The sequence below is a fragment of the Aedes aegypti genome, chromosome 2 (genome assembly GCF_002204515.2).
Source record: "Aedes aegypti strain LVP_AGWG chromosome 2, AaegL5.0 Primary Assembly, whole genome shotgun sequence".
Lineage (NCBI taxonomy): Eukaryota > Metazoa > Arthropoda > Insecta > Diptera > Culicidae > Aedes > Aedes aegypti.
The window spans coordinates 204,409,896-204,434,323 of record NC_035108.1 but is presented as its reverse complement, the minus strand read 5'-3'; the positions used below and the strand labels follow the sequence as shown (position 1 = coordinate 204,434,323).

Sequence of the window (24,428 nt, the reverse complement as noted above, 5' to 3'; positions counted from 1 at the left end):
CTTATAACTGTTTTCTGGTTTAACGAAATTCCTTGAATGGCACCTCAATTGAAAGACAAGACATCAAAGGGTCATGTCTAAATAGTTTAATAACTGTTTTAGAAGAGAACGTTGATTTCAAGCAAATCTATAAATAGGGGTGGCTAGAGAAAATTTGACGTCATTTGCTTTCCATTCTCCGCTTGGATCGCATCTCAGCAGGCAACAGATCGTCTTGCTCTGACCGGGCGTGCTTCTCAGGCACAGACTTCAATAGCGAAGGACTTCCCCGTTTGTCTTGCTTCGCTCAAATCAAACTGTCGAGCGAGCGAGAGAAGATGCCGTCCGAAGCCAAAGTCATCACCGCTGCCGCCGCCAAGAAGAAGAAGAAGAAGAAGAAGAAGCAGTCCACAGGAAAATTTGCGGTCGAACTGTGAACACGGTCGGGCAAGTCATTCTCGCTTTGTGCTTCACCGCTTGTTTGCATTCACCCAGCCATCGTCATCGCCGCCATCATCAGATTTCAACTTAAGCCCGGTGATCCACTACCTGTTATTGTTGTGCGTCATCCACGCCACGAATCTTTCGGTTCGTCGTATAAGCAAATAACTTGCTCAAATTTATACATTTGAGTTGAGGATTCCCCGTTTGACCATGGCAATCAACTGATAACATCCCGCAGTGTTATTTATCTGTAAGAGCATCAAAGCTAACAAAGCCATCGGCCCTTTTCAGGGCCATCAAATTGGTGGAAAAGAGTTAAAAGAGAAATATTTCCGACTTTATATATGACTTCTTATATTCCTAAATCAATTTCACAGCTTCATACAAAATTTCATTTGTCATGAATAATTTATGACTAAACATTTTGAGACTGTAATCGCGGACGCTGCTGCAGTGCCTTCGGGGTGAGTGCTCAACATTCCACAACAATTGTAAAATAGAGTGGCTTTTCCAACAGCGTCTTTGATGTTTCATATTTTGTGGGAACACTTTGATTAGCAAAATTATCACATGTAACAAAATTGCGACATTTTAAGAATGCATTCGAATAGACATTCTCATTGAACAATTGTAATAATTTTGGCACCCATGGATCAGAAATTTACCGTCATAATGAAGAAAACTATTGAATATCATGCGTGATTTTAATTTATTGTAAGCTATTAAAATAATGTTGATATTTTTACTGTCCATACGAACGCGCATGTGAATTTTCCAAGATATGTAAATCCCTAACCAAGACATCAACTTCATGTACCTTATCCTAGATTGGTCAATCAGAAGAAGGCGAAGAATACGAAAGGGAGGAGCATCGTCTGCAATTCAAATTATGTAAAACATACTATCTTCGACAGATTCGGTTCATTTAAGGGACGAATGACCTTCGGATTAAAATCCCTCTGTAACAACAACAGGATTCGGTTCATTTCATTTACACTTTCGAGCTAGTAAGAACTTCTCGTGATAATATAGCTAGTAATACTTACTGTAATGCTTACCAAAAACTTGCTATAATCTCTTAATTCATCTCGTAGCATCATACAATATCTGATTTATCACGAATAATCGACAATACGACAATTTGAGGATGTTCCAAGAACGCTGCTGCAGTGCCGTCGGGATGCAATAACAGCATAATGCTCATTTTGTACATCCCTTGCCAAGAAATCAATTTCATATAGCCTATTTCTCAGATTAACGCAATAGACAACATGTAGAAAAATCAATTCAGATCAATAGTTGCTCATTAAAATTGGTCAAGAAACAATTTATTGATTTTAATGTCGCAATTTTAATACATTTTCCAATTTCCGTACTCGAGAATTTTGGAAGCGGGGGCCGTGATGCTCTGGATGGATTGTCCTCCATGACTGGTCCTGGCTGGATATATTCGTGGGGAGAAACTCGACCCTTTACTGCAGGAATTTCATTAACAACTCTTTGGTAAAGCAGAAATTTTCCGATAAAAGTGAACTTTTTCAAAACAACTCTTATTGATTGGAATATTTATCAACAACTCTTTGTTAAGTAAAATCATCCTTAATAACTCTTTGCTCCATCGCCAAACCAAACCATTTCATTGAATTCATCATGTACAAGAATATGAATGGTAAGGAGAGGCAGATGGTGTATATTTCGCTGGCGTTACTTTCCAACAGGTCGCCGGTTCGCGCTGACTACTAATCCGTCCACTGAATGATTTTCAGTTGTTGCTTTCGCTTCGTTGATCTCTGGTTCCGTTCGCTACTCGCACACTGCTGTAGCTTTCACGCGCTCTTCTTTGCTGCTCCGCTGCTTGATCCGTTCATTATGCCGTTCGATTTGTCAATGAGCTGGGAGCAGAACAACCAGTGGTTTTATTTGCTCGAGCTCCTTTCACCGATGGCGAGTGGTGGGGTTCTCGCTTGGTTGTTTCGTCACTCCGTTCGCTACTCGCACGCGATTGGTTATTGCTTTCGCGCTATTTTCGTTGATGGTGTAATTCTTCGCTGAGAAAAAAAAGGCAACTCTATTGATTTTTCATGCAAAATGACCGACTTTGATAAACTATATCTCAGTTATTTATGGACCGATTTGAATGAAATTTTCACAGAATATCAGACATAACTTAAATTTTAACATGTGTTTTTGAGTGATTTTTCCAATCACACGTTGAAAAGCAGTTACGGTTTGACTAAAGTGAATATTTTGACGATTTTTTATGATTGACATAACTAAACATATTGAAGGAATAGCTTCATGGTATCTTCAGCAAAGTTGTAGACTTTGACGAGATGAATAAGTTTGCTGAAGACAGTTTTTGTGTAAGGCTATGAAATTTTAAGATAAAAAGTTTTGAATTTTTCGTCGAAAATTACAGTTAAGTCAAACCGTTATTACTTATAAACTTGTGATTGGAAAAATTATTCAAAAATATATGTTAAAATTCAAGTTACATCTGATGTTCTGTGAAAGTTTCATTCGAAAATATTTCCATAATAACTGAGATCTAACTTACCAAAGTTGGTCATTTTGTATGGAAAATCGAAAAAGTTGCAAATGCATGCGAATAAGTTGGGGCCTTCCTTAGCCGAGTGGTTAGTGTCCGCGGCTACAAAGCAAAGCCATGCTGAAGGTGTCTTGGTTCGATTCCCGGTCGGTCCAGGATCTTTTCGGAATGGAAATTTTCTTGACTTCCCTTGGCATAGAGTATAATCGTACCTGTCACACTATATACGAATGCAAAAATGGAAACTTTGGCAAAGAAAGCTCTCAGTTAATAACTGTGGAAGTGTCATAAGAACACTAAGCTGAGAAGCAGGCTCTGTTCCAGTGAGGACGTTATGCCAAGAAGAAGAAGATGTGAATAAGTTCTCTGTTTATTCAACAAACCAGCTGAATAATTCATGGGTGCACAACAGAAACAGGGTAGCGGATCACAGGGATTTAGTTGAAATCTGGAAACGTAGCTCAATCTTGAAATCTTGAGTGATTTCACAAACCAGATTCTGGATTAACAGCTCAGCAAGCTTCTAGCAGCGAGGTACTTCTCGCTAAGCAAGTTCGGAGGAGCTCTTACCAGCTCGAAAGCGGAAATGGAATGAAACTGAATCCAACGAAGGCAGCATGTTTTATAACCTTGGAATAGCAGATGATGCTCCTCCCTTTTGTGCTCTTCGCTTTCTGAACGACCAATCTGGGAAATGGGTATGTGCCAATAATGTGTTGGGCTTGGAATTACTTGAAAATTACGGAGCATACTAATACGTGAGAAATTGGTCGAACATGAATTGTTGGAATGATTGGCATTCCCTAAATATTCAATACGAGCTATTGATAATTAATAGTTTTCTTTATTATGACGGTAAATTTCTGATCCATGGGTTCCTAAATTATTACAATTGTTCAATGAGAATGTCTTTTCAAAAGCATTCTAAATATGTCGCAATTTTGTCACATGGGATAATTTTCCTAATCAAAGTGTTCCCATAAAATATGGAACATAAAAGGCGCTGTTGGAAAAGCCACTCTATTTTGCAATCGTTGTGAAATGTTGAGCACTCACCCCGACGGCACTGCAGCAGCGTCCGCGAGTACAATCTCAAATGGTTGAGTCATAAATTATTCGTGACAAATGAAATTTTGTATGAAGCTGTGAAATTGATTTAGGAATATTAGAAGTTATAAATAAAATCGGAAATATTTCTCTTTTAACTCTTTTCCACAAATTTGATGGCTCTGAAAAGAACCGATGGCTTTGTTAGCTTCGATGTTGTTACGGATAACTCACACTGCTCGGACCAGCAAAACTCAGGGGGCTTCTGGTATTTGCTCCTAACGGGATTGCTTCTTGACCACCAATGATGATTTCATCACGAGTCGAAATTTTGAAGCGCGGGTCAACAGCTTCTCGGCCGATTAAATTTGCGGCGGCGATGACGATGGCTGGGTGAACGCAAACAAGCGGTGAACCACAAAGCGAGAATGACTCGCCCGACCGTGTTCACAGTTCGACCGCAATTTCTCTTGTGGACTGCTTCCTCTTCTTCTTCTAGGCGGCGGCAGCGGTGATGGCTTTAGCTTCGGACGGCATCTTCTCTCGCTCGCTCGACAGTTTGATTTGAGCGAAGCAAGACAAACGGGGGCGTCCTTCGCTATCGATGTCTGTGCCTGAAAAACACGTCCGGTCAGAGCAAGCCGATCTGTCGCCTGCTGAGATGCGAGCCAATCGGAGAGTGAAAAGCAAATGACGTCAAATTTTCTCTAGCCACCCCTATTTATAGATTTGCTTGAAATCAACGTTCTCTTTTAAAACAGTTATTAAACTATTTGGACAGGTATGTGGGATTCAGTAAGTAAACGACATGAAGCTTTGATGTCTTGGCTTTCGATTGAGGTGCTAATCAAGAAATTCCGTTAAGCCAGTGCAAAGTTATAAACGTTTAAAATATTTCATGCCAACGTAACGCTCCTGGTTTTGCAATTCCAATTTCACTCCTGTATAGAGAAGAAAGACGTACTTCTACGTCAAAATTTAAACCCGCGGCATAGCTTAGTTAGATCAATCTCCAGCATAAAATGTCAGCAACGATCAATCTTTGGAGACTCATGCAAATGGTACAGCTCAAGTGGCGCTAGTTCAAAAACCTTACTTTTGTAAACTTTTATCCAGGAAACCTAGTGGACCCAGTTTTTGCTACTTTCAGAAACATGAAATGGCAAATTCGCGTACCATGCGTCGTGCATGCGTGCTCGTAAATAGCGCTGACGTCGCTACACTCATTTCTGAGTTAACAACCAGAGATGTATGTGCTGTCACAATTGATATTTCTGTATGTGACCTCAATAGGAAATACGTCTTTCGTTTTGTGGTGTATTTACCACATGATGAACCATCCCCGATGGATGATTTCAAACGAGTTGTCGTTCACTGCCTATGAAAAGGTCTCTGCTGATTGTGGGCAATGATATCAATTTGAGAAGCTCCAGTCTGATGGAATGCTTAAGTACTTCAAATCTTGGATTACTTATTGTAGGAAATACCCCAACCTTCATGGTATCTGCTAGAGAAGAAGTGTTAGACATAATGCTCTGCTCGAATAGAATCAGTCACGAGTTGACGAATTGGCATGTATCAGAAGATGAATCATTATCTGATCATCGCTACATCTCTGTATGAACATAAGAATGTAAATTCGCAGACTTTGCATTTGTTATACTCCACAAACTGGGAATTGGTTGTGACCAAATTCCATGGAGTTTCTCCGTCCATTGGAAATCCTAGTGATTTGGATGTTTCCACTTCCGGTGAATTGGGACACAAATGTCCTTGTTTCGAGTGATCTCACAATTGCTTGTCACTTTGCTTATAGGAAATGTTCCTCACAACTCCCTTCGCGGGACGAGTGGACGTCTGTACATTACTGAGCCATCCCAAGGGTGGCTAAGTGTTTAACAAATCTGTCAAAGCAGAATTGCAGTCGCTTGGTTACAACCTTGACTGGCCACTGCCGACTCAACTATCACATGGCAAATATTCAGTGTGTTGATACATTTGTGTGTGATAGTTGTGATTCCGATTATGGAAGTTCTTATCACCTTATACGTAACTGTCAAGTTTTCGCGTAATTGCGATTCCAATTACTTGGTAAACACTTATTAAGTGAAACTGATTTCAGAAACCTGAATCTTCAGGACTTTGTGGTATTCTTAACCCGCTGTGGTAATGAGCTATAGGCTCTCTTTACGCTCATGCGTTTTGCAGTGCCCTTTTTAGGGCGCTGTTCGAACCCATTGTTGTATGGAGCTACATGCTCTTAATTCGCTTATGCGATTTTCCCTCTTCAAGGGATCCCACTCCTATTTCCTCCCATCTTTCCCTTCCCTTTCCTCTCCCATCGGGTAGATGATGAAATAGGCTCAAATATGACGATGGCACAAATCTCCCAAATGGCGGGGAACGTGCCTCTGGAGCCGTCCTTCTGATACCTTCTGATACCTGATACATAAATTTTACGAAATACTTCGGAAGGATTCTCACAAAATGTTGGGCAAGATTTTCGAAGATTTGTTAGCAGGATTTCGTAAAAGCCTTGCCATGGTTACCAAATCCTGAATTGGATTCTGACGTAATCGGGAGCACAATTCTCGCAGAATGTTGGGTGTGTTTATAACAGAAGCAATAGCCAGCAATAACTATTCTCAATTTCTCCAAAATACATTTATGTTTAAATTTACCTAAAAATTTAAATCCGCGGCATAAAAAAAGTTGACCTGACACACAATATTGGCCCGCAATTCAATAAAATTGGGCAGTCCTGCTCTATACGATACCTCTAAAATTCTTATGTGTTCAAGACAAGTATGAGACATATCACGTTAAAAATAATCTACAATAAAAAAAAAGTATTTTTTTTTCAAAACTGTTCATGAGGGGTCCACCAATTCGAGTTATCCAAAATGCTTCTCATCTTGTTTTATCATATTCTAGCGAAGAGAAAAAAAATGGAATTTCAGTCATAGCGAGAATTACTTCAGTATAAGGTAGGGTAGTGAATTTGATTCAACTTTTCAATTTTCAGGATCCGAATCTCATTTGTGAGCACTGCGATGAAACCAATTTCTTGAACAGCCAGCAGCTGCAAATCCACATTCAGGACCATTTCTCAACAAAAGATAGCAAAGACGCTCCCGGGAAAAGTAAGCAACTCTATCACAATGAAAGCATCTATAAGTTTAACTGAGCTTTTGTCCTATTCTTACAGAATTATTAAGATTACATTGTAAAACCTGCAACTTGGTGTTTGCCACGGGGGCCCAGCTGGATCGTCATATTCAAAAAACCAACCACCACACCGACAGTGTCGGTTGTGATCTCTGTAGTGCAATATTCAACTCTAATCTCAAAGTTTATCAGCACATGCTCAAATGCCACAAAAATGGTAGGTTATTCTTTCTACATTTCATTTTTCCCAATCGTCATTAATGTCCATCATTTGCTTCCGACAGAAACGTGGTACGCATGTGAGCAGTGTTCTAAGGTTTTCATATTGAAACAGGAGTACGACAAACATCAGCTGGTTCACCAAACCGTCACCGACAAATCGGTCATTTGCGAGCACTGCGCGTCATCGTTTTTCTCGCAGGAAGCGCTCAAGGAACATATCAAAATTTCACACACCGCGGTAAGTTTTACAAACCTTCAAATTTGGGTTTTCAAAAGTGATCGATTTGAACGGGGCCAGTAAAAAGTTGTTTTAAAGCTTTGTCAACATTTTTATGTTTAAGTCTAACAAAGGTCTCTACTGTGAATTTAAGGTCTCTAAAGTCCCTTTTATAATACAAATGATATCTTCTTTGTTTTCTCTCTTTGATGCGAAATCTAGTGTAAATTATTGTTCGGAGTTTTCACAATGAACTTATTAAATTCGATCAGGAATCCTCGTGAAAAAATTTTTCCAAGAAATTTGTCTTGGTATTTCATCGAGGGGCCTCCCAAAAATTGTTCGAATAATTTCATAGCCAATTTACTTCATAAGTTCATTTAGTGACATACGACAGAAAATTCTACAGCAATTAGGGTGCAGAACCACTTGGACACTTCCATGATTCACTTTAGCGGGGGTTTTTCTCGGTCGAATTGTCTGAAACTATGCAATAAGAAGCGGTTCAGAACGACGCGTATTGTGGCCAAATATGAGCTCTGTAGCTTTCGAAAACCCCACTGTCGAAGTAAATCAAAAGAACCAATAATGATTCGGCCCCCTATTCCTTAAATTACCCCGATCATTCCTACATGAATTACTTTACAGTCACATTCACTTTCTCGTAGAAAAAGAAGTTTCTCGCTGTGATTCATCATGGAACTTGTAGAAGTTTAGTCATTTTTAACTTTTCGAAAATCTTCCCAAAATAAATCCTTGGAACAATATTCAGATACATTCTTTGAGGAAAGCTTTTAGAAATTTCTAATAGGATCTGTTGAAGTATCCCTGAAAGAATTGCTGAATGAATCGTTGGATATCCCTAGAAAAATCTCTGATTGATATCTTCAAGAAACTTTTATCGAAATATTAACTGAAAACACTAAGAAATCTTTGGGATAATTTCTGGAGTTATCATTAGAAAAATTACTAATTGAATTCCTAAAAGATTTTTCTAAAAAAATCAGGGAGGAATCACTGGACACATTTCAAGAAGGCTGAGCATTTATTTGATAAATTGAGGGAAGAATCTTTGGAATTGGAACAAATCTGCTGAAATCTCTCGAATAATTTATCAATTTGAAAAATTCCTGGTTCAATTCTTGCAGGTAGCTTAAATAAAAATCTTGGAGTAACTCTTCCGTGAAAGAATCGTTGGATGAATTCATGGATATCTTCGTAGTAATTACTGAAGAAAGTTACATTGTTACCTTGTTGGCTACAGCGTAGTATCACGCCATTCGGGATAATGTAGAGCACCATCTTCGTCGGTCTTGGGTGATACTTATCTAGTTGACAGATCGCAGTACACTTTTCAAAGCATTTTAGATTTTGCTATATTACCTTAGCTGTCATAAAGTTTTGGGCAACTGCAAGGAACATGGAGGTTTTCATTTCGTCTTTGCCTCACACGCTTCAAAAATCTACTTGGTCAAAAGCCTATACAGCTGTTCATTTTTAGCTATAAAGAATCATGTTAAGATCGTATTTCGGAAGAAGACCGCGATCGCAATTATTTTGCGTTCTACCCGGAATTTTCTAGAGATATTGGTGTGAATCAAATCAATGTGCGGGAAATTTCAGACGCTCTAATGAATTTGGACGCTTCAAAAGGTCCCGGCCCTGACACGATTCCACCAATATTTATGAAAAATTTAGCAAAAGAACTTACAGTGCCATTGTTTTGGCTTTTTAATAAATCCCTTGAATCCGGAATCTTCCCAAAAATATGGAAAAGCTCCTTTTTAGTGCCTATCTTTAAATCTGGCCGAAAATCTGACATACGTAATTATCGTGGTATAGCCATTATCTCTTGTATTCCAAAACTTTTCGAGTCAATCGTCAACGAAAAACTATTTCTTCAAATCAAAAATAGAATTACTGACACACAACATGGCTTCTTTAAAGGTCGCTCGACCTCAACAAATTTACTTCAATTTGTTGACTATTCATTGAATGCAATGGACAATGGAAACCACGTAGAAGCTCTTTATACGGACTTTAGCAAGGCATTTGATCGCATAGACATACCAATGCTACTTTTCAAACTAAAAAAAAAAATGGAATCGAGCCAAGACTGCTGAAATGGCTTGAATCGTATTTAACTGACCGCCAACAAATAATAAAATTCAAAGGAAACAAATCAAAACCAATTCAAGTCACTTCGGGTGTCCCTCAAGGCTCTCATTTGGGACCTCTTCTTTTTATTATGTATGTAAACGACATTTCCTTCATTTTTAATAAACTCAAAGTGTTAATATATGCTGATGACATGAAGCTCTATCTGGAAATAAGAAATGAAGAAGACATCAATGTATTCCGCAATGAAATAGAAATATTCTACATATGGTGCAAAAAAAGCCTATTAGAACTGAATGTAAAAAAATGCAACCTACACACTTAGATTTTATCTCGTTGTTCGGTAAATTTTCTTGCCGGAAACGTACTGTAAATAAATATTTAACTGAGGTTTCGGTATTACAAACAAGATTTACCGACCAACCTTGAATAAATAAAAAAATCAAAACAATATTTCTCATTTTTTACCGAAATCGTCGTTTCATTACCGAAAACAACTGTAAATCATTTAGATTCGCCGTAGACTGTAATTCTTTACCGTACTTCAGTTCTTAGTGCTCAATGCTTCACCGAACAAACGGTAATTTGGAATTTCTGAGGCCGCCATATTTGTTTATAAGTGCTAATCAACAACATCGTATTGCATCCGGTACTGTTTAATATTCTGTTTTTGCGGTCATTAAAACTGTTTTTCAAAAAACTACAGAAGTGGGGTGAACGTCTAGTGCTTGTTTTCCGTAAGTATGACCTTGGAGTTGCTTTTATAATGCGTTAAGATGGAATAATTTACAATTTACGTTTCCGGATTGCAGCGACATAATAACGATCATGCCGGAATCGGTGGCACCAGTTTTCTTCATGAGGAGTGAACAGCCAGGATTGTGGAACAATGTCCTACCAGAGCCCATTGATGGTGTTTAATATTTTATGTTCATCAACCGAAAGCAGCAGAAATGCGAAATAAATCGATATATTAGATTTAACATCAATATGAAGTTCACTGTTGTTTTTTATGACCTCATTCCGACTGCCTGCTGTTATGAACAATGTGTTCGGTAATTTATTTAACATTTCGTTCGGTAATAGTTCACGAACATATTGTAATTTTTTGACAGCTGTGTGTCGATTAAAATTACAGATTGTTCGGTAATTCTTAACTTTACCGAAAGCATTACCGAGCGCTCAGCGGTTTATATTTCGGTAAAAAAATTACTGGAGTCGGTGATATTTTCTAAGTGTGTTACACACTTAGAAAATATCACCGACTCCAGTAATTTTTTTACCGAAATATAAACCGCTGAGCGCTCGGTAATGCTTTCGGTAAAGTTAAGAATTACCGAACAATCTGTAATTTTAATCGACACACAGCTGTCAAAAAATTACAATATGTTCGTGAACTATTACCGAACGAAATGTTAAATAAATTACCGAACACATTGTTCATAACAGCAGGCAGTCGGAATGAGGTCATAAAAAACAACAGTGAACTTCATATTGATGTTAAATCTAATATATCGATTTATTTCGCATTTCTGCTGCTTTCGGTTGATGAACATAAAATATTAAACACCATCAATGGGCTCTGGTAGGACATTGTTCCACAATCCTGGCTGTTCACTCCTCATGAAGAAAACTGGTGCCACCGATTCCGGCATGATCGTTATTATGTCGCTGCAATCCGGAAACGTAAATTGTAAATTATTCCATCTTAACGCATTATAAAAGCAACTCCAAGGTCATACTTACGGAAAACAAGCACTAGACGTTCACCCCACTTCTGTAGTTTTTTGAAAAACAGTTTTAATGACCGCAAAAACAGAATATTAAACAGTACCGGATGCAATACGATGTTGTTGATTAGCACTTATAAACAAATATGGCGGCCTCAGAAATTCCAAATTACCGTTTGTTCGGTGAAGCATTGAGCACTAAGAACTGAAGTACGGTAAAGAATTACAGTCTACGGCGAATCTAAATGATTTACAGTTGTTTTCGGTAATGAAACGACGATTTCGGTAAAAAATGAGAAATATTGTTTTGATTTTTTTATTTATTCAAGGTTGGTCGGTAAATCTTGTTTGTAATACCGAAACCTCAGTTAAATATTTATTTACAGTACGTTTCCGGCAAGAAAATTTACCGAACAACGAGATAAAATCTAAGTGTGTACCACAACTTCTTTTCACTGAATTACATGCTGCATTTAAATCAATAGCTAGTCGCAAATTATACTCCCGAAATTATATAAGATCACTCGCAAGATAAGCATCTGGACCTTTGGCGGCCCTCGCAAAATCTTGTCTGGTATTCGCCGCCAAAGGACTCTTTGAGCGGTCTTAGGTTGATAAACAGGATGCGAGATAGTATTTTGTACGCCAAATTCAGCATGTTTGGCAATTTGTGCCCTTTCTTGTAGATTGGGCATGTGATCAACTGGTAGACATTTCTCCGTCCTCTCGTATCTTCAGAAGTACTCGACTTTCTTTTTATTCTCCCCATTCTACATAGGTACTTTTTTTGTTAAGCTACAGGCCATTAACCTTTCAGCAAATGAAATGATTTTTAGAAGTGTTCAAAGTATTATCCATTTGTTTCATTTGAAAGAACAAATATTGATATCGATATTTAACTTTGTTTTATTCCAGGAGAAAAAGTATGAGTGCACCATATGTAACAAACTGTTTGCCGCTAAGCGCTCACTCAAACGCCATAAACTATGCCATGAGGAGGAAGGTGCTTTTCCCTGTCCGGTCGAGGACTGCAAGGAGTCGTTCAAGACCCCTGCCAGCCTGACTAAGCACAAAAAGATGGTTCACAGCATTGGACCGGATCCCAGTGAAAAGGGAGTATCAAAAGCCAAGGCAACAGCAGCTGCCAAAGCGGCAGCCAGTGAAAAGCTTCTTCCCGAACCTCCACCGGCTATTCCTACGGGCAATCCAGCAGCACTTGGCATGGGCAATGTGGCCGGTCCGTCGGTGGCAGTGAAACATGAACCACGAACGCCTACTGGCATGCTAGTGCCTCCATCCCGAACCAGTAGTACAAGTAGTGCGGGAGCCGGAAGTAACCCAAATGCAATACCATACGATCCGTATGGCACCGGTATGCACTACAACAATGTGATTGGCCAGGGACAACCGCAGCAACAACACTTTACCGTACAAAATCCGAACAACGCACTTCATTATGGTCCTGCTGGGCGGGCTGCCAGTGAACAAACCATGACATACCGAATTGACCCTACTTCAGCAGCCAATGCTGGTTACACGTCTGGAGGCTACGGACCGATGAATAGTTCGTTCGAGTGGCGTAGTATGGAGTTACAAAACAGTATTGACCCAGGAATGGGTACATCCGGAACCGTCGGTCCAACCGTCCAATCGGTGGCCGCGACCATGAAAGCTAACAAATATTATCCAGTGATGGATCCTAGTGGTGCCGCAGGCGGTGGTTTTATTCAATCTCAACAAACACAACAGCATCAATCACCTCATCATCATCAACAACAGCAACAACTTCATCCACAGCATCCCCATCATCAGCAGAACCCACAACAACAGCAACATCAGACTATACCTGGTGCTAGTGTGAAACAGGAGTCACAGCAGCAACATCATCAACAGCAACAACAACAGCAGCAGCAGATGATGATGAACAACCAGGAGTTCATGGGCTATCAGGTATGTTGAAGATTCTATAAAATCCCCCAGAACAATCGTCTCCGGAATGGATCGTTCCCAGAATCTCATTCCCAATTCATATCCAAATTTTATTAATTAAAAAAATATTTTTCATTAAAAAAAAATCGTGGATAAGTAAAAGATATGCACCCGAATATGGATATCTGGACAGAAGTATGGCACAAAATTCAGCTCCAGTTCACTTTTTCGATTGAATTTGGCGCCCATGACACCTATGTAAAATTTCAGCTCGATCGGTGAAACTATATTTTAGCATCAGCCGTTCAAAGTTTATACCGTAAAGTGCCCTAATTCAGCGCATTGCCTAATTCCGCGCATTTCATAAACATGAGCTGTTAAAAAAAGCTAAAAATTTCACAGAACACTATTTTTATGGTAAGGATGGTAAAAAGCATATGGCAGATTGGATTTTCAATCATTTTTTAAATCTGAATCGCCCTAATGCACATACGTAGACTGCCCATACTCGCATAACAGTCCCATTTATATAGGAAATCCCATACAATATGGGACTGCTATGCGAGTATGGGCAGTAGATCAAGTGAGTGTGGTATATTTTTTATCAGGCTCCTTGCATTGACTAACGGGCCAATAATGATGTTTATGTTTCAATACATAAGAACAAAACATAACGAATCAAATTAATGTTATGAGTCCAGTTGTTAATTACACCTATCGTTTGTCTGGTGAGTTGCACGCTTACTGTCAATGATGATGTCACGCTACACGATAAGTGTTCATCTGCAACATCCAGACAGCTCACCAATCCACCGCGAGGTGGATCGTGCTGAGTTGTTGAGTTGAAGGAGAGCGAAAGAAGGAAGGCACAAAAGTCTGTTTGACAGCTCTGCAGAAAGCGCGTGCGCACGGACAGAGCGCGTGCGCACGGAAAGAGCGCCAGTTCGGCTCGATTTGCAATGATCGGTTATTATTATTATTTTTTCGCTATTGGATATTCTATGGTTTGGTTGATCGATGTTAAAGTTTGTTTTAAAAGCAGCTCCACTTATTTTGAAACATATTGCCGTGTACAATAGTAGACAACACAACTTGTTTAATTAAAATAATTTGAAATTATAATTAGTACATATACAAAAGGGGAAGAACGTTTAGGCTGGTTGTGCATTACGATAAAATCTCTTAACATAAGCAATGCTTGTTGTTGGTTCTTGTGGAAGGATCAACATGTTCGGCTTAACGAATCTTATTTTAAATATCGAATAACACCACATGCAATTGAACAAAAAGGATGTGATTACAATAGACTTTTGATATTTTCAATTCTGAACCACCGCAAAAAAAATATTGGGAATCAAAATTCTCCTGAGAGGGATGATGTGGGGGAGGCTCATTCTAATTAATATTGTCGTTCAATTATGTGGATAAATTAAAATTGTTATTGTTCTATACATACTTATTTATTATAATTACCTGTAAATATTGATACAGCACAATTCAAGTATTTAAATATCAAATAGCAAACATAGATATGGTCGGTGTTCATACAGATTGAACCAAGTGTTTTTTTCAATCGAGTAAGAAAAATGTACCCCAAACATGTGAAACATCAAAATACTATAGATATTTACTGTAATAATGGAACTTATCTATTTGATGATACATTTGTATCAAAATAACATGGAAGATTTAAAATTGATGGAGTTCTTTACGTATCCTTAGAGCTCCAAAATTCATCTAGTCTGGTCTGTCTAAACTCCGACCATATGATTCTCAAAAACTCATGAGAATGGTATTTTACTCTTTGAACTGTTACTTAATTTGGATGTGTTTAAAAGATTTATAAATTTAATTTATTATTGATGTTACGAGCTATGTCTGTAGTTAAACTTAATGCTACACAAGAAATATATTTGAATCAAAGTATTTATATATATAAATCATATGAAAAAAAATGTTCCAGAAAGTACTCTAGAATTCTTTGGGAGCGTCTCCCGGGATTCTTCCTTAAATCAATCATGAATCCTTCAAATCCTCTCTGGGATTGTTCTGCTGAAAATCTTGAGATTATTTCTGAATTTTCTTCCAGATATCGCTTTGGGATTCATCCAAAAAAAAACGTTACCATTCCGGTATTACTTCTGAGATTCTTTCGGATATCCCATTAGGATTATTCTGGACATCTTTTTGGATTTTTTTGCAGAACTCTGTATGTGATTTTGCGTGTATCTCCTTAAGGATTACTTTTGAAATCCAGGAAATTAAATTCTTTGAAATTCTTGAAAATTGTTTTCGAAATACTATGGAAGATTTTACCTTAAATCCTGATGCAATCCATTTGGATATTTAAAGAGGATTTTATCAAAAAATGTACGACTCTACTAGAAATTCTTTGAGAATTCCTCCGAAAATAACTCTAGATTTTTATCCGGAAATACTTCTGGTATTCTTATGAGAATGCCTCTGGTATTCTTCCAAAAATGACTTGAGATGCTTTCGGAAATCTTTCTGAAATTCTTCAAGAAATTCCACTGAGATTTTTACGCCAATATCTTTGAAATACTCCTGGGACTCTTACAAAAATCCTGTTGGAGTTTTTTTTCGGATATCTTTCTATTCTAAATTTTTCAATAAATTTTGCTGTAAAACCTGATAAGATTAATTCAAGAATTCCACCGAAAGTTTTCGTGAGATTCAACCGTTAATCGTTCTGGTATTTTTCAGAAATTCCATTGAGATTCTTAAAAATATCCTTCCGAAAATTCTTCTGGAAATTGCTTTGGAATTAAAGGAGGATTTCCGGAAGAATCCCAGGTTGATTAACAGAAGAACCACAGAGAAATCACTAAAATATTATCAGGGAGATTTCTAAAGGAATTATTTTAAGGATTCTCGTAAATTCCTGAAACAATCTCAGGAGAATTTCGAATGGATTTTGAATGTTTTTTTAAAGTGATATCCAAAAGAATCCCAGAAGTTATTTCGCAAGAACCCCTGAAGATTCAATGAAAAGTCACAGACATCCAGACGATTTCATGAATATTTTCCAGAATAATTACGATGTCCAGAAGAGCTCCAGAAAGATTTACGGAATAATTTCAAATGGAATTTCCAGAACCATTTAAAAGTCACTTTCAAAAGATGCTCAGAAAAAGAAATCAGTAATCAAAGAATCTCATAGGTATTTTTTTAAAGTCCCAGTGACTGTCCGGTAGTTTTCTTGGAGGATTTCCATTTGAAGTCAAGAGGGATTTTCAGAAAATTCTGCCAAGGATTTAAGAAAATTTTCAAGGGAAATCAATGATTAATCACGAAAAAAATCAAAAACACTTCCTTATGAATTTCCAGAAGAATCACAGAGTTTTTTTTTCTCAAAAAATCTTAGAAAAAAATTCTAAATAATCACGAAGGAATTTTCGGAACAATTCTGGATATACAAAATTATCTCAGGCAGAAACAATAAAATCAATAGCAATAAATCTGTAAGAATATAAGAAGGATTTCTGTAAGAATATAAGGAGGATTTACAAACAATTACAGAGGAATTTTCGGATGATTTCCATAAATAAAGATTTAAAAAAATCCCCGTCATCTGGAAGATTCTTAGCAGGATTTTCGGAAGTATTCCACAGGGATTTCTGGGAGAATTCCATTGGGATTTACAAAATAATTCCAGAGGAATTTCCGAAAGAATCCCAAGAATTTGCACGGAAGAAAGTGAAGTGAAATAATAGATTTTTTTGATTATAGTCTCAGGCGTCTTTCCGAGAGTATTCTAGAATAATAGGTATAATCTAAGACATTTTTCGGAAAGAATCTCAAAGGGATTTTGAAGAACTTTCAAAGAGTTTCACGAAAGAAATACTGAAGAATTACGAGGAAAATATCAGAATTTAAATAATAATTTCGATTGGATTTCCAGAAGAAATCCCGAGAAATTTTGTGAGAATCCCCGAACCCAGATTTTTAAAAAAGATTCCATTACACTGGAAAGCAATCATTAAATCATTTTCGGCAGAATTCCAGAATTTTACAGCAGAATCCTGAAAGGATTTCCATAATAACCCAAGATGGGTTTCTGAGATAGTCCAATAGGAAGTCCCAAGGAGGTTACTGGAAAAATCAGAGCGATCAAAGAAATAACTACATATAATAATTTCAGAAGGGTTTCTGAAAGAATCTCAGTGAATTTTCAAGATGTCCTCTAGCAACACAACTAATATATACTAATATTTACAACTCAATACTTAATTATAAATTGCGTTAAGGTGATTATAGAACAAAGCCACACCTCAAATTTTCAAAAGCACAAGACTTGAGAACCAAACAGCTCTCACCGTTGAAAATTTATCCCATTAGTCACCACCAGCAAGCAAGCAGATTGATTGGTTTTCAACGCAAACTGTTGTCAGATTCTCCAGTCTTGTGCCCTTGTTTGGCTTCGTTTTATAATCACCTTAAGCTGAGTGTACGCCATCCAGTTTGGGGGCGGATTGACGGTATTGAAGTGGATTAAAAACAATTATTGGAGAACGTGTGGAAAATACATATGAACTGCGCAGAATACATCAGACCGATTTAGCATTGCTGCGCACTTCTAAAAGCATTTTATTTTTATTAAAATGTTTGATAATAGTAGAACGACAATGATCATCAGTTGATTTTCCGCTACTGTTTTTTTAAATCACAATTGTTATTTCTTTCCGTGCACGCGCTCGGGAAATGAATCTGGCCATGGTGCAACAACCGCGCTACATTCGATGAATCCTATGCGACAAGAATTGTCGGCGCTATCCGTCAAATTCGCTCACCAAAGCTATTTTGGTGACTTTAACATCACAGCTATGATCTTCGGGTATATAATTAACTCTCCCTTACTCGATATTCCGTATCTCGATATCGAGTTAGAGAACCACAGTAAAAGTTGGTTTTCATGGCTAACTCGATGGTCCCTTGGAACGCAGTTGCACTGCTTTTGTGTTCTCTAACTCGAATCCTCCCTAACTCGATGGTCCCTTCAATATCGAGTAAGGGAGAGATGGCTGTATAAACATTACGTTTGCCATTATTTTAGTGTTGTATTAGTGCACGTGTAGTGCCAGTTTTGCAGTAGTATCAGTGTGGTCATGAGAATATAATCTAAAGTGAACCATTGGTGCGAAAACATTCAAAATATTCAAAAATGTTTCCTTGATATGGACAAATGATCCACTTACCCCACTTGTACATTTCCCCCATGGTAACCTTGCCTCACTTAGCCTGTTGAAGTAAAATAATAATGTCATTTGGCGTAATGATATGAAACAAAGCATTTGGCATAACTGGGATTGTACAATAGTTATGCTTCTTCTTTTCAAATATACTGTTCTTCATGACAAAGAAGCGGCCCAAAAGAAAAGGTGTTAAGTGAAATGTTTGTCGTTTTTTTCGGTCAGAAGTTTTTTCTTGCTAGTGTGATTGAGGGGGAGCCAATGAGAATATATACTAAGGTGTGGAAGAAGAAGCAATGGCTATGTATTAGCAAAGACAAAAAAAAACATAAACAAAAATAGCTAAGTGCTCAATTTACACGGCTTCTTATGGGAGCTCGGTCGTTTGTAGTTGAGAAACATTTTGCACCATACACGGATGTCACGCACACTAAATGTCTTCTTCCTCACCTCGGTATTTATTCTCATTTTCGTGTCAGAACGATTGACACTCAATAATAATATTGTTTTCACTAAATTTCACGAAAGTGTCCATTTTTCCCCGATATCTTTTTTCTAGCCTTGTTTTTGACCCAATTTTTAATCTCGTTTTTCTGAAATTAGATACGATTTTTATTAACATGAACGAATGCAGCTCGTCATACTGATATCAAACATGAAAATTAGCCGAGGATAACTGAATAGTATTGCCATCTTAGGCAGCGTCCATTTATTACGTAACGCTAAAATTGGAAATTTTTGACCCCCTACCCCCCGCCCCCCTCCGTAACGCTTTTTGTATGAAAAATTTAAAATTTTTGTATGAGCCGTAACGTTGCCCCCTCCCCCTAGTGAGTTACGTAATTTGTGGATGCCGCCTTATGATCTTAAAAAGTTATCAAAAGTCAGCTGTTCTAACTGATGTGTTAAAAACCTGTACTAATAAATTAGTCGAACATAAATTTGTTTCGTTGAAAAATTCGAACAGCTGGTACAATTTGAATTTGTTGCGTTGTAAACGCGATAGGGACAAACTGTACAAAAAATGGCGTAGAAACAATAATACTAGAAATTGGAATAGGTACAAGGTAGCGTGTAATAAATACTCGCAATTTGTTAAACAAACTCGTTGCGAGTATATTCAGAGGACAATTGATCAGAATCAAAACAACAGCAAAGAGTTATGGAAAATTTTGAAATCCTTTTTAAAACCTAGTAACTGTAAACCGCGGTCCATAACTTTCAATGGCACATTTGAAGAATCAGAACAAGTAATAGCATGTAAATTTAATGAGTATTTTGTGGACAGTGTTTCATCGATTAATCAATCCATTGAGTTAGTTGATGAACCTGACGAAATAAAACAGCCGATTAGCGGTGATCGGGGCAATATGGACCGCCTAAGGAAAACGTCATGGAATGTATAGAAAAACAGCAAAAAATATGGTTTAAATGCACGTGACTTTTACTATAAAATGTTATCTTAGATGTTACGTCGACAATCAATGTTAACATCAACTTGCAAATTATTTCAGGAACTTTTTGGAAAACCATGTTTTTCTACGTGGTCACCAACCATATGGGACATTATAAGCCACCCTACGGTTCAGTATGAGCCACCTCATTCAATCGAATGATTTTTATTTTAAACAGTTTTTTTTTTCTGTTCGGAACATAAACCACTGCGACCAATATTTGATCTATTGTAGTATATCCCGTGTCCTTTGTGTAGTGAATGTCGTTTTACTTTGTCACTATCGAGAAGTGATAAAACATTCGGTTTTCTTACAGTTGTAATTCCTAACTTGATCACAGGAAAGGATTCTAACTGAAAGGTTCCTACCCTTCGAAGAGTGTGGTGCAGGCACTCTCCACAGGCGCGCCCCTTTATCAGGCAAAATCGGATCCCTCGATAAAGCCAAGAAATTACACCGATATTGTCCATGCATCAGAATCCTAGTCCTTACTTCTTCAAACCAGAGAACGAAATAAATAGGGTAGAAGCACCGGTTTTGGCCATACGCCAGTTGTAGCCATAGTGGATTATACACCGTTTTACATAGCCAATCAGCATTAAACCTTTTGTGTGCAATAGATCACATTCATATGATAGAGCTACAATCATTTACTTGTCCAAATTGATTCAAAACATGAAAAACAATTAATTTTCCTTATAATTTTAACTCCCATACACCTAATTTGGCCAGGGCACTCCTAATTTGGCCACTCTCATGAGAAATCAATGCAATTGGCCAATTTAGGAACCGAAGTTAAATCTCTGGCCGAAACTGGTTCCGTTAGCCTATATTGACCAACGGGATTTTCAAAGCGAAAAAATGGTTTTGGCTCAGTTTTGATATTTTACACATATAATATGGATTGAAAGCTTGCATTTGACATATTTGTTGTATAAATACGGCTTCCCATTCAGTTTTTATTGACATTTTCTCTTAGGCTGGCCAAAACCGGAGCTTTTACCCTAAAAGATTAGAAAACAAATTGTTGAATTCGACTCATTTTTTTCCTTGTCTCAAGATCATTCTCGGCAACTGGGAAAACCGAGACTTGTCACTTTCAACAAGGTTCAAAATGTAACAAGGACTAAAAGTGTTCCTTTGATTACTATAACATCCTGTTCTCTTCGTTTGAAGCAATCAGGACTAGGGTTCACTGGTAGATCTTTACCCCATAACGCACCACGAAAAGGTGATCTACCCGCGTTATGGGTATAAACAGTTAGTGGTGAAGAGTACATTATTGGAAAGGAAATTGTATTAGCTTTGCTTGAAATTATTGATTCTAGCGGCTTATTTTTTAAAGATACATGATACATAGTAAACAGACCATGTTATACTAGTACTAAATTGCGATACTTGTTTCAACGTATTATGCAAAGTGTTCCACTTGTAATGATGCATAAAGATGACTATGCAGTAAAAAAATAATCTGGTATATTTAGGCAATGCATTTTTATGTTCAAAACATCGTTTGTTTTGCTTAAATCTAGTTGGCTCATTTTTCCCCGCCCCTTCATCTTGAAAATAATATATATATTGGTTTTCTAAAATTTTGTTTACGTACAAATTTAATTTCGCTCACACCTACTTAAGAAAGATGCAGAGAACTCTACGACCTCTCATAGGTGTTACGGGATGTTGTGGAATGTTGATGGAAAGGGTAGTGCCATAGGATACGTTCGGTAGACGTTCTGGCCGACAAATGGTTAGTATTTACGCATTGTGATTATGCGCTGCTGATCAGAACAAACTCACCAAATTCCTTTTTCGAAAATACGCTGCAATCTGTCGCTCCTCTAAAATGCACGCACTACAGTTCTTAATTCATCCCGAATCGAGCATTCACGAACCATTCAATATTTGAATCAACACGCCGCATAGCTAAGAACAAATATTCGTATAAATGTTAGGTTTGACCTAGCGAGACTGAAGCTTGGTCGGACCGGCTAATAAACTGGACACCTCAAAAATCGGATTACATCGTACGCAAACTTTATTTAGCTTCTCTCATCTTCCAGCCTACCTTCTGACTACCCTAACTAGGCCCTAATTCTGGCTCAATCTTTCTTATCTCTTACAATTTTCTTTTACTCACGGTTCATCACTAGGGTGCACCCTTTCTTCTTCTGGGCTTACGCCCGGGAAATCCAATCGGCCGAACGTTGACGGAAGGGCAGCATGATGGAGCGCCGAGGCATTGCACTCCTCGTGTCACACTGAACGCTCGTCGACCGCGCTGGCTCTTGGCTTGCTCACTGTGCGAGGACAAACGGCTGTCAGCCCTATGCTGGTGAGCTTACCCTATATGGATGGCTGCTTTCCCCGACAGTCGACTACTGCAACCTTCCGCAACCGGACTGCACGCACATGATGCTGTTTTTTGTCACCGGGGAACCCAGCCGAATGGATCTGACGTGTGTGGGCCTGCCAGTGACCGCGTTCGTCAACGCCGATGTCGCTCCGTCGCTTCTACGGCCACGCTCGGATGCCGCCCGTCTTCCAAGCACTTGGTTCCTCCGTGCGGACCCGCTGACTGCACACTAAGCCGACAAAAGGATAAGAGAAAAAAGCCTGCTTTTGCAGGCTTTTTTGATCGTGTTGTTTTGGGCTCGCGCTGGTTCTTTCTTACGGTCTCAGTGTTCCTGGCTTGTTTTTCCTTCCGTCCAGCGTGGCGGAAATCTCTGATGAGGCGGTTCTTTTGCGCCGATCTTAAACCGTCGAGATCGTTCGGATGCACGGCTCGAGGAGAATGCCTACTTGTTCAGTCTCGGCACCATGGATGTCGGGGCTCGTGTTGGCGATTCGGACAAGACCGCGTGCAGCCACTTACGTTTTTCTCCGCTTTCCGTTGCGAACCACGCGGTGTGGAAATTGTGTTTTTCAACCGCCAACGACGCTCTCTACCCGCACCGAACCGTCTACTCCGAGGGTCTGAGACTTTGTGCCAGTGATTCAGTCGGTTTCTTCGTGCTCCTTTTGTTTAGCGATGTGTGCGTGCCAGTCTTCCGGAAACAGTTTTAACTGTCATCCGATTGACAGTTGTGACATCTCCTTTTTCGCCTTTTTCTGTTTCGTGCCCATGCAGCATTTCGTTTGGTTGAACACTCTTAAATTTATTCACTTATCCTCGCCCTTCGTTTGCATACTAAATTTGAAGTGGTAATCTTGCCCAATCAAAATTCAACGTGGAGTTTAACGAAATAATAATCGAACGCTACACAACTTCACTGTGGGGATTGAATTTTTCATGAATCGGTAACAGCGATTCATGAAAAATTCTAAACTATCACTTCCTTTAAGAAGTTTTCTAGAGACTGAACTGATCTGATGTTTAGTTTCAAAAGACATACTAAACGGCACAAATACCAAACATAATCACGCAAGTCTATCCACTTGCCAGAGCGAGTGCAGCAAATCCAAAACTCATAATGATCTATACACGACAGCGAATCCTGTCAGACAAATTGATCAGACGCCAACGAAGTCTTGGCAAATGGTCTCTAGAGAAGTTCTTGTCCATCATCTCTATGCTAGCTGTCCCACAGCAAAACATTCAAATAGATTATCTCTAGTTGTAACTAAAACTAGAAAAATCTTACATCTACACAAGTAACATAGAGGTAAATTGTTGTATTGGCTAAATTACTTACGGCTAGGACATCATCGATGGTATGATTCCTTATAATTGCCTATTTTCGTGCCTAATGGCTTAGTCACTGACCGAAGTCGAGTGCATAGCTTGTGTAGTTAGTTCGGAAAAGAGCGCATTTCCTCGCCCTCGATATGCATGGGTCCAAGAATAGGGTTCACAATTCCAAGTTGCCGCCCCTGGTCGCGTTGCTTTTGGGTAATACCCGGGATGATAATGTCATGCAATCGCCCGAACACTACGAGGTGCCGAGAAGACCTTTATGTGACAGATTTACAGGATTGCGTAACACTCTGGACCTGATCGATATATGCTGTTGCTGCTATCATCAGTACCCCACCCAGGGCTTGTGACATCATTGCTTCCACGCTTGTGTGTTTCTCGAGCTGAACTCCTCGTAACTGGTGTTGTTCATAGCTGATCTTATTTGGTATTTGGAGCCACCTTACTCACTACAGGCTTTCAGGGTCCCAATCTCCCGTGCCTTCCGTAGGCTTCGCCTTGTCTTGTTGTCGCTTCAGTTGCTGGTATTTGGAGCCTCCCTACTTGCTATGAGCTTTCAGGGTCCCAATCTCCCGTGCCTTCCGTGGGCTTCGCCTTGTCTTGTTGTCGCTTCAGTTGCTGGTATTTGGAGCCTCCCTACTTGCTATGAGCTTTCAGGGTCCCAATCT

At 38.7% G+C, this 24,428-nt stretch overlaps 1 protein-coding gene across 1 annotated transcript in view; it reads left to right on the top strand.

The window, feature by feature from the left end:
• Window positions 1–24,428, top strand: part of LOC5575915 — a 60,549-nt gene that overhangs the window by 21,944 nt on the left and 14,177 nt on the right. Inside the window, exons 8-11 of the mRNA XM_021843763.1 lie at window positions 7,044–7,161; window positions 7,227–7,403; window positions 7,471–7,646; window positions 12,389–13,423. Of these exons, the coding sequence (XP_021699455.1) occupies window positions 7,044–7,161; window positions 7,227–7,403; window positions 7,471–7,646; window positions 12,389–13,423 (1,506 nt within the window). The remainder of the gene's footprint in view (window positions 1–7,043; window positions 7,162–7,226; window positions 7,404–7,470; window positions 7,647–12,388; window positions 13,424–24,428) is intronic.